This window comes from Arachis ipaensis, chromosome B04 (genome assembly GCF_000816755.2).
Source record: "Arachis ipaensis cultivar K30076 chromosome B04, Araip1.1, whole genome shotgun sequence".
Taxonomy (NCBI): Eukaryota; Viridiplantae; Streptophyta; class Magnoliopsida; order Fabales; family Fabaceae; genus Arachis; species Arachis ipaensis.
This window is the reverse complement of record NC_029788.2, coordinates 8332036-8343517: the sequence shown is the minus strand read 5'-3', so window position 1 is coordinate 8343517 and position 11482 is coordinate 8332036. Positions and strand designations below refer to the sequence as shown.

Here is an 11482-nt window from a genome sequence, read left to right as displayed (position 1 = left end):
ATTCATGAGCGACTAGGACATTGTTTGAAATCAATCTACCCTTAATGAAGGCACTTTGATTAGGGCTGATCAGCGAAGTCATAAATTTCTGTAGCTGATGGACTAGTACTTTAGAAATAATCTTATACACAAATGAGAAAAGGATAATAGGTCTAACCTGTGTCATATCCTTTGCATCAGAAATTTTAGGTATGAGACAGATTTGTGTATGGTTGAAGCTCTTTAGTAGTCTACCACTGACAAAGAAACTGCGAACAGCCTTAAAAACATCCTCCCCTACTAAACTCCAGTAGAATTGAAAGAATTTAGCCGTAAATCTATCATCACCAGTGGCGCTCTAGGGGTGAACATTAAAAACCGCACATTTTACCTCATCAAAACTAAGCGGTCTAGTTAATTTTCTGTTCATAGTTGCTGAAACTTTGGTTTCAAAATCTTCGAATGGATGTGCTGGATTAACTTGGTTAATCGATGTGAAGATTTCCTTGAAGTATGTTTCAGCTACTTGTGAATTTTCTTACGGGTGGTAGCATACGTACCATCATTATTTTCCAGTTTCCAAATTTTATTTTTCTAGATTCTGGATTGGAATGATTGGTGAAAGAAACTTGTATTTCTGTCCCCTTCTTTTAGCCACTTTATGCGAGATTTCTCCCTCCAATAGCTTTTCCCCCTAATGTAAGCATCTTCAAGTTTATTTTCCAAGGCTTCAACCTGTTCTCCCCCTTGTAATACCCTCCTCTCTAAGAATTTCAAGCTGAGATGCGAGTTCAGCAATATCATTCTTCGAATTAGATTTATTCTGTTGCTGCCATTGAACAATACGGTGCCTACAATGCTTCAATTTTTTAGCCAAAATAAACATTGCTGAGCCATCCACCCATTCCTTCCAAGCTTCAGTGATAATTACCTGAATTTCTTCTAAATCATACAATCTCTCCTGAAACTCAAACCTCCGATTAGATTTTTTCATGACCGGATTTGTATCAAGGAGGATAGGCGCATGATCTGAACCGTTTTCTGCAAGCCGAGACAGCGAGGCTAATGGAAAACAATCCATCCACTCACCGTTTGTAAGTGCACGGTCAAGCCGCTCCCTGATCTGGTCTTGCCCTCGTCGTCTATTAGTGCAGGTGAACCTTTTCCCAATCATACCCAAGTCCTTCAGTCCACCACCATCAATAAAATTCACAAATTCAGAAATAGATGAAGCTGATTTTAACCCCCTTCCTTCCTTCTCATCGAAGCTCATTATAGCATTAAAGTCAGCCATAAATACAACTTTTCCAAAGAAACATTGTACAAAAGAGGAAAGTTCTGTGTATTGGGTAGATCGAATCCCATCCAAGCTATTTAAATGTACCCCAATCAGTCCTCCAAGAACAGTTCAAAGCATGATCAGTTACCTTGGCAGCTATGAAAAATTCTTTTTTAGCAAGAATCTAAACCATTGTGCTCTCCGTCCATGCTAAAGCCAATCCACCAGCTGTACCCGTCGGACTAACAATCCTCCAATCCGTAAAATGACAAGATCTCAATTTACTTTCTACCAGACGAGATCGGTTTTTTGTTTCACATAGAAACACAATCTCGAGCGAGTGGGATTGGCACCTCCCTTTAAAATTATGAACAGTTAGGGGTCTTCGAAAACCGCGACAATTTCATGAAAGAACTCTCATGGCGAATTAAAGGAAAGGAATGAAGAAGGGAATAAAGAAAGAATTAAAGAAAGGAATTGACAAAAATCAAACATTGATCTAAACGGCACAAGAATTCTATTTTGGAAAAAACCCTAGCAGAGCAAGATAAAAGAGTATTAACTCCTCATGTGAAAAATCCAAAGGCGCTTATTCATTTAATTTTAATATTTATTTTATTTATTTAAAAAAAATCCAATAAATAACAATAACAATTGTAGTATAAGAAAGAGAGAATAGTATAAGAGAGAGAGAAGAGATTGTTGTTATTGATTGATTGTAGTGTTCACGGAGGCTTAACCTCCTATTTATACACATAAGGGGTCTTCATTTTCAACTTTCAATTAATGCTCCTTTAATATTCTTCATTCTTGGAATATGAGCTTCACATAGAAAATGGGCATCCACATCCCATTCTTATCACAACACTCCCCTTGGATGACCATTTAGAATTATTGCCTCGTTAAAACCTTACTAAAGAAAAACCCAGTGAGAAAAAACCTTAGTGAAGAAAAAAGAGTACAATATCCTTTAGTGATGGGGACTGCCTCATTAAAAACCTTGTCAAGAAAAACCCAATGGAAAAAAACTTGACCAAGGGAAAAAGAGTATAGTCTCCCCCTCTTGCCGACATTATTTTATATCTCGAAATTGGCGCATCCCAATCTGATATACCAATCTTTCAAAAGAAGATTTTGGGAGTGACTTTGTGAATAAATCTGCCAGATTATCACTTGAGCGGATCTGTTGGATATCAATTGTCTCTTGATTTTCAAGATCATGAGTGAAGAAGAATTTGGGAGAAATATGCTTTGTTCTATCACCTTTGATATATCCGCCTTTAAGTTGAGCAATGCATGCTGTATTATCTTCAAACAAGACAGTTGGAGCTATCTTATGATCAATCAGTCCACATGATGACAGAATATATTGGATCACACTCCTTAGCCAAAAACACTCGCGACTAGCTTCATGTATCGCTAGTATTTCAGCATGATTAGAGGATGTTACTGCTATCGTTTGTTTCGTGGACTTCCATGATATAACTGTACCACCATATGTGAATAGGTATCCTGTTTGAGATCTCCCTTTATGTGGATCAGACAAATATCCAGCATTTGCATAGCCAACTAATTGTGGCTTGGATCCATAGGGATAAAACAATCTCATATCAACCGTTCCATGAAGATATCAAAAGATCTGTTTGATTCCACTCCAATGTCTTCTGGTTGGAGAGGAACTATATCTTGCTAGTAAATTCACCACGAATGATATGTCAGGTCGTGTATTATTAACAAGATACATTAGTGCTCCAATGGCACTAAGATATGGTACTTCAGGACCAATGATATCTTCATTCTCTTCTTTAGGACGGAATTGATCCTTTTCCACATCTAAAGATCTTACAATCATTGGGGTACTTAATGGATGTGACTTATCCATATAAAATATTTTCAAGATATTTTCTGTGTATGTTATTTGATGAATAAAGATCCCATTTTTTGTATGCTTGATCTGCAGGCCGAGACAAAATTTAGTCTTTCCAATATCTTCCATCTCAAACTCTTCCTTTAGAATTTTTATAATTGTTGGAATCTCTTCAGGAGTTCCAATGATATTTAAATCATCAACGTACACAGCAATAATAATGAATCCAGATGCAGTTTTCTTTATGAAAACACAGGAGCAGATATCATCATTCTTAAATCCGTTTTTTGCTAAATACTCAGTAAGACGATTATACCACATTCGTTCAGATTGCTTTAGACCATATAAAGATCTTTGCAATTTAACTGAGTATAATCCTTGTGAATATTCATTGGATGGTTTAGATATCTTTAGTCCTTCAGGGACTTTCATATAGATATCCCGATCTAATGAGCCGTATAAATAGGCTGTTACCACATCCATTAAATGCATATGCAGTTTATGATATGTAGATAAACTGACCAAATAACGTAATGTTATCGCATCCACTACAGGGAAATACATTTCTTCATAATTTATACCGGGCCTTTGTGAAAAATCTTGTGCCACAAGTCGTGCTTTATAGCGCACAACTTCATTTTTCTCATTTCGTTTTCTCACAAATACCCATCGGTATCCAACAGATTTTACATCTTTAGGTGTATGGACTACAGGTCCAAAGACTTCACGTTTTACAAGTGAGTCTAATTCAGCCTTCATGACTTCTTTCCATTTTGGCCAATCATTCCTTTGTCGATATTCTTCGACTAATCTTGGCTCAAGATCCTTACTTTCATACATGATATTTAATGCCACATTATATGCAAATATTTTATTGACAATTATCTTATTTCGGTTCCATTTCTCTTCTGTAAAGACATAATTTATCGAGATCTCATCATTTTCACAATTTTCAAGTACCTGAACGTCTTCTGGCGTTAAAATTATATCAGAATTTTGGACAATTGCAGGTGTTTTTACTGTGTCTTTTTCAACAGGAATAGTATTTACCTCTTTTTTCTTTCGAGGATTTTTATCTTTGGAACCGACAGGCCTGCCACGCTTCTGGCGTGTATTTGCTTCAGTGGCTATTTGTCCTACTGGGACATCAATTCAAATTGGGACATTTCCGCCCTGCCACACTTCTGGCGTGAATTTGCTTCAGTGGCTACTTGTCCTACTGGGACATCAATTCGAATTGGGACATTTTCCGCTGGTATATAAGATTTGGTTATCCTCTTTGTCTCGGAAAATGCATCAGGCAATTCATTTGCTATTCTTTGCAAATGTATAATCTTTTGAACTTCTAGTTCACATTGCCCTGATCGAGGATCTAAATGCATCAACGATGATGCATTCCAATTAAGTTCATTTTCAGAAAGCTTATTCTCTCCCCCTAATGTTGGAAATTTTGATTCATCAAAATGACAATCCGCAAACCGGGCTTTAAATACATCTCCCATTTGTATCTCAAGATAGCTTACTATAGAGGGAGAATCATATCCAACATATATCCCCAATTTCCTTTGGGGTCCCATTTTGGTGCGATTAGGTGGTGCAATGGGAACATATATCGCACACCCAAATATTCTTAAATGGAAAACATTTGGCTGCTGGCCAAAAGCTAATTGCATAGGGGAGAATTGATGGTAGCTCGGTTGCCTTAAACGAATAAGTGCTGCGGCATGTAAAATAGCATGCCCCCAAACCGAAGTTGGGAGATTTGTTCTCATAAGTAAGGGTCTAGCAATTAATTGGAGGCGTTTAATAAGTGATTCTGCTAACCCATTTTGTGTGTGAACATAAGCTACTGGATGTTCAACACTTATTCCATTGGCCATACAATAAGCATCAAAAGCTTGGGAAGTAAATTCACCAGCATTATCAAGACGAATTGCTTTGATTGGATTTTCTGGAAATTGTGCTTTTAATCGAATAATTTGAGCCAGTAATCTCGCAAACGTCAGGTTGCGAGAAGATAATAAGCACACATGTGACCATCTCGAAGATGCGTCTATCAGGATCATAAAATATCTAAAAGATCCACATGGTGGATGAATAGGTCCACATATATCACATTGAATCCATTCTAGGAATTCAGGGGACTCAAATCCAATCTTTACTGGTGATGGCCTCAAAATTAACTTCCCTTGAGAACATGCAGCACAACAAAATTCACTAGATTTAAGAATCTTCTGGTTCTTTAGTGAATGTCCATGAGAGTTTTCAATAATTCTCCTCGTCATGGTTGTTCTCGAATGACCCAATCTATCATGCCAAGTTATGAATTCATTTGGGCTAGTAAACTTCTGGTTTACAATGGCATGTGACTCAATTGCACTAATCTTGGTATAATACAATCCAGATGAAAGTGAGGATAACTTTTCTAATATAACCTTTTTATTTAAATCATGAGTTGTAATACATAAATACTCATGATTTTTCTCATTCATTGTCTCAATATGATATCCATTTCGGCGAATATCTTTGAAACTCAACAAGTTTCTTAGAGACTTCGTAGATAATAGTGCATTATTTATTATAAATTTTGTTCCTCCAGGAAACAAAATTATAGCTCTTCCGGAGCCTTCTATCACATTGCCTGAGCCAATAATAGTATTAACATACTCTTCTTTTGGCACAAGATGGGTAAAATATTTATCACTTTTAAGAATAGTGTGCGAACTTGCACTATCCGCAAGGCAAATATCTTCAGAATATGTCCTTGCTATTTTTCTTCAAAGACAAATGATAATAATAAAATGAGTAGAAGTACATGCACAGTAAAATTATTCACATGAATACTTAACAAACACATACACATATCAAACTATTCCATCATTGATCAAATAGCCAATATTTTCTTCAGAATCCTTAAAGAAATTAGATACATCATAATGAGTGGTGGAATTTTCATCATTTGAAACAAAATTTGTTTCTTTTCCTTTGTCATCCCTTTTCAAGGATGCTTGGTAAAGATCAAGTAGGTGCCTTGGAGTACGACAGGTACGTGACCAATGGTCCTTTCCACCACAACGGAAGCATTTATCCTCAATTGATTTACTTTACCCATTATTTCTTTTTTTATCCCACTTCTAGTGAGATTCTTTCTTGTGAACATAATTTTTCTTGCTACCAAAGCCTTGCCATTTACCTCTTTTGGGGTTAGAATTTGCCACATTTGCTTCAGTAAATTGGGCGGCGCTAGCTGGGCGCGCTTCATAATTTCTTAAGAGTAACTCATTGTTGCGCTCAGCAACAAGAAGGTAAGAAATTAGCTCAAGATATTTTTAAATCCTTTTTCTCGATAGTACTGCTGCAGGAACACATTCGAGGCATGGAAGGTTGAGAAAGTTTTCTCTAACATATCGGGCTTGAGGAAGTATCACATGATAAATAATTATTTCCAGATATATCAAAAGCATTATATTCAAGATGAAAAAGCTTTGACATAATAAAAATTTGTTACCTGAAGTCTTCCTAAAATTTCATTAGAATTTCGTGCTGATAACGTGTTGTAATATAAATAATTAAGGAAGATATAATAAATATAAAATAAGAAAATGTAAATAAGAAACTCTAGTATTACTATTCACTACAATTACTATCACAATATAATTAATATATTAATATTGTAGTATAAGAAAGAGAGAATAGTATAAGAGAGAGAGAGAAGAGATTATTGTTATTGATTGATTGTAGTGTTCACGGAAGCTTAACCTCCTATTTATACACATAAGGGGTCTTCATTTTCAACTTTCAATTAATGCTCCTTTAATATTCTTCATTCTTGGAATATGAGCTCCACATAGAAAATGGGCATCCACATCCCATTCTTATCACAACAATAACTACTTTATAATATTGCATTTTTTTTTGACTTTTTATATATTAGGGTTAAGTATGGTTTTGGTCTCAAAAGTTTTGCGACAGAATTGAAACCGTCCCTCTTCTAATTTTCGATTTAGAATCATCCTTAACGTTTTTTTCGTATTAAAATCATCTTTTTTATTTTTTTGGACAAAAATACCCTCACCACTACCAACACAATTACCTCCTCCACCACCACCACCACCAACACCAACACTAACACCACCGCNACCATCAACACCAACCAACACCAATACTAAGAACACCAAACAAAAGCAACTTCTTCCATTAACAGCAATTCAGAAATCAAAACAAGAACAAAACCAATAATGATTCAACAAATCAAATCAGATTCAACAAATTAAGAAGCAGAAGAAGCAGAAGATGAAGCAGAAACAGAGATCGAAGCAAGAAGCAGAGGCGGCGAGGAGCAGCGGAGCGGAAGCCGACGACGACGAGGGCAAGGAGGAGGAGCGGAAACGGCTCGACGAGGAGGGCGAGGCGGTGACGGCGGTGACGGGCGGCGAGGAATTATTAAAATAGAAATAGGAGTAGTTTAGGAATTAAATTAAAAATTTAAATAAAAAGGACGATTTTAATACAAAAAAAAAAAAACGTTAAGGACGATTTTATATCGAAAATTAGAAGAGGAACGGTTTGGATTCTAACGCAAAACTTTTGGGACCAAAACCATACTTAACCCTATATATTACTATGCACATAAGTAGTAGTGCCTATCAATTAATTTGCTTTTGTCTCATGATTTATTTGAGTTGGATAAGTCTTTATGACTTCTGATATGATCTGTAAATATATCCTTAAAGTAATTTCGAATTTAATTTTCAATACTTTTCTAACACAAATTACTAACATAATAATACAAAAACAAATATTTTCCATCAGCAATTTATGATAAAACGCACACACAAAATAGAAGAATTATGCCGACATGATATATGATTTTTTTTTTTAAACTCTACATTTGTTTGATATTTTTTTTTTCAAACTCTTTACATTTGTTTAACCGAACGAGTTAGTTGACTACTCAACCAATCCACTTAACAAAAAAAAAAAAAAAAGTTCAAAGGTAGATGATCCAGTCACTCATTTCCATCATAATTGACAACTACTGGAAATGAATCCAATTATCCAAAAGCCAAGAACAGTCCTGAGTTCAATAGTCATCAGGGAGGTAGGTTTCTTCAAAGTACATCATGGATATCACTCTTGATGGAGCATCCAGCAACAATTTTGTCAAAAAGAAAATAAAATACAAAAAATTATGCTAATTCATTATGTCAGAATTGAAGGCAGTGAAAAGTGAAAACACTGATATGAAATTTGTGTATTTATATGTTAGATTCAACTTGCAAGAGGTACCACTCCGTGCAATGACCGAACAGATATGGTGAGATACTTTAAGCTGGTGACGATTCTAAATTTCTAACAATTACAAGGTTCCTCCTCAACACATTTCTTTTTACTTGCCTTTTCATCATCCTTTTGGTCATCTTCTTCTAATGTATCTTCTGCTTCTGCATCACCTTGACATCTTTTCCTTTGAGGGATAACGGCAAAGAAAGATGTTTTCCAATCCCTTGTCTCCAGGAACTTCAGTAGTATTTCCAACACTTGATTCACAGTAAGAACCTGAAAATAAAACAATAAAGTTACACTACATCAGAAACTTACATTACTTTAAGTGGAGGCCAAATGTGAAATCACTTGTCAGATATCAGTTGAACAAGCATTCGAGGATGTAATAACCATAACGTGCAAAGCAAATACACCAAAATCAGAATTGCAGATGGTACAATAACAATAAGACGTGCAAAGATTTCATTATGGAAATTTCATGCTTTATTGCTGGAAGAAGGGTCAAAATCAGAATTTACATAGTACTTGCATTCAATTTCTGACAGAAAAAGCAATGAGTGCTCAAGATGAATAATACCTGAGAACTAGACATCTTCATGAAATTTCCAATTGGGAGCTTAGCTGTTTGGATTCCTTGTTCTTCTGCTTTCTTCATGGTTATCCCCTTCCACCGATTCCTATCCACTAAGCCACCAATAATATATATCTTCTTCAGATCAAGTTCTTCAAGAACATGGTCTGAATCTGCAGTGAGATATACCAAATTCTCCTTACGATCTTGCAAGGCTTCGATGTAGGATTTCGCTTCCTTCTCAATTATCCACTTATCAAATCCAGGGATCCTTTGTAATTGGTCATCCATCTCTCCACTGCACCCAGTCAGCCAAAGATGGGCAGGGGAAGAGCACCTCCCATTCACTGCATAGCAATACATTATCTGTAGGTTCAATGGCAACAAAGGTAATTCCAGTAGTTAGGAAAGATTCTTCTTTTTGGTGACTAGTTAGGAAAGATTAACATTAGTTGGAGGTGAAAATCCAGAATAAGCTGCAATCAATTTTCTTTTCTTTCCCTTTTTAGTTTGGCAAGGCCTATAATTTTATGAAAAACGAAAGCAAACCAAAATTTTGCCAACAAATGGGTGCTTATTGATTCACAGATGGTTAAATAGACAGTACTATTTATGCTATCTAATGCCATTGCCACCTATATTTTCTGATGAACTCTCTATGTATGTCCCATGCTCTAATTTTATACATACACACTACACTAGCTACAGAAATACAGCACAAAGTTGAAAAGTAAAATTTCTTTTTTGTTAAAAAGCATCTTTTTTAAAAGTAAAAAAAAAAAAAGATCTTTTAACAAAATGATAATTATAACTTCTAAAAGAAAATAATTTTTTGATTTTTCTATTATTTTTACTTTTACCACTAAAATTTTGCCAAACATACTAAAAAAAATCTTTTTTTAACAACTTAATGACATTCAAACAAACTCTAATTGGATAATGGATATAAGATTAAGAAAAAGTAAAGTGCTCCTTCTCATTCTCCTAAACCTTGCACCCTACGAAATTCTTTTGTATCCCTCATTTGATCAATTTTCTCAATGGGACTTCAACCTCACTTGATCATTACAAAAAGCTGCAATTTTATCTTCTTTTTTTGGGCCAATGCTTTCAACTTGAAGAATACCTACACAATACACATGTTTACAGGGCACTTCCTAGCACATTTCACAACATTCAATAGTGTTGAGTGATTGAGTCTACTAATATCCAAACATCAGATTACGTGACTTTAGTATAATATCCTCCAGTATCAGCTTAATTTGAAAACAGAAAAGTTCACTCCTTTGTATTAAAAAAACGAGAATTAACAAAGAAAATTAAACAATGAAAAACAGCAATAGCATTATAGCAATAACAAAAATTTTTTTAATGAAGGAACCTGTTGAACGAGGCTGTGGATTTCGTTAGGGTTCATGAGGTGAGCGAACTCGAGGTCAACGACGACGTTTTGGCCATTCTCCCTGGCTCCACAGAGTCTCTCTCTCTTCTGATCCTTCTCTCTCGACCTCTGCTCCATCCTCTCCTTGCGGAGGCTCCTCCGCGACTCCAACAGCTAACTTCTTCTGCGCATTCTTCGAGATAGGAGGAGCACCTGCCTCAGGAACCAGAGGTTTCTCGGGGACATTTTCGTCATTCAGGTACGGTTCCTCCGTTTGTACGGTGGCCTCGCCGTCTCCGTCGGCGGCGCGTGGCTCCTCCGACTCCGGCATTGTTATAGTTAGGGATTTGTGGGGTGCGGTATGGTGTTGGTGTTGGGTTTTGGGAGAGTGTTTAGGGCTCATTCGTAATACTAACTTAGTGCCATGTCTAATTTGGTAAATTCCTATGTAGCGACTTTTATTTTCAAGAGCGCTAAAATGTTTCCCTGTTAGCGGCAAATGCAAAAATATTTCCATGTTATAAAGGCTCCCAATACTATCTTTCCCTTCTATTTATATAATTTTTGTCCCTTTAATAATAATATTAATAAACAATTTTACCAAAAGTTTTTTTTTTTCTTATTTCGTCATGCCGATATTTACTGGTGAGATGCTGTAAACATAAGATATAATTTAAATTTTTAATATTTATTTAAGTAAATTAGTAAACTAATTATTATATTAACTTAAGTTTTTTTTTTCAATAAAAAACTTTTTTCTTATACAAGTTATTATTGAAGCCCAACACAATAAACATATCTAGAGTTCTAGACGTCTAGTAATATATTTGGGTAGGGAATAAGCTACTTTATTGCAAATTTGCAATAATTAGGAACAAAACAAGACAAAATTTAAATCTCCAAAACCATCAAGCTAAATGACAAATATCCATTACAATTAAACTATATCTCACTTTCAAGACAACTGTAGATATTTTTTTTTTCTTTTTTGACATCTCCCTCCAATATTATATTTCGAACGCCTAAGTATCAAGTAAAATGTAATAATATATAATTCAATGTATTTATAAGTTTTTTTTTTTCATTTTTTATCAAAATAAATATTCAATAACATAAATA

General features: G+C 35.2%; 1 protein-coding gene across 1 annotated transcript; it reads right to left on the bottom strand.

Moving 5' to 3' along the window:
* On the bottom strand, positions 8101-10537 carry LOC107638754 (tRNA methyltransferase 10 homolog A; the record flags this gene model as incomplete). The annotated part of the gene is given in 3 exon segments (XM_016342128.2): positions 8101-8684; positions 8989-9348; positions 10364-10537. Coding segments are annotated over 3 exon segments (741 nt in total), but the record flags the coding sequence as incomplete, so codon positions are not given.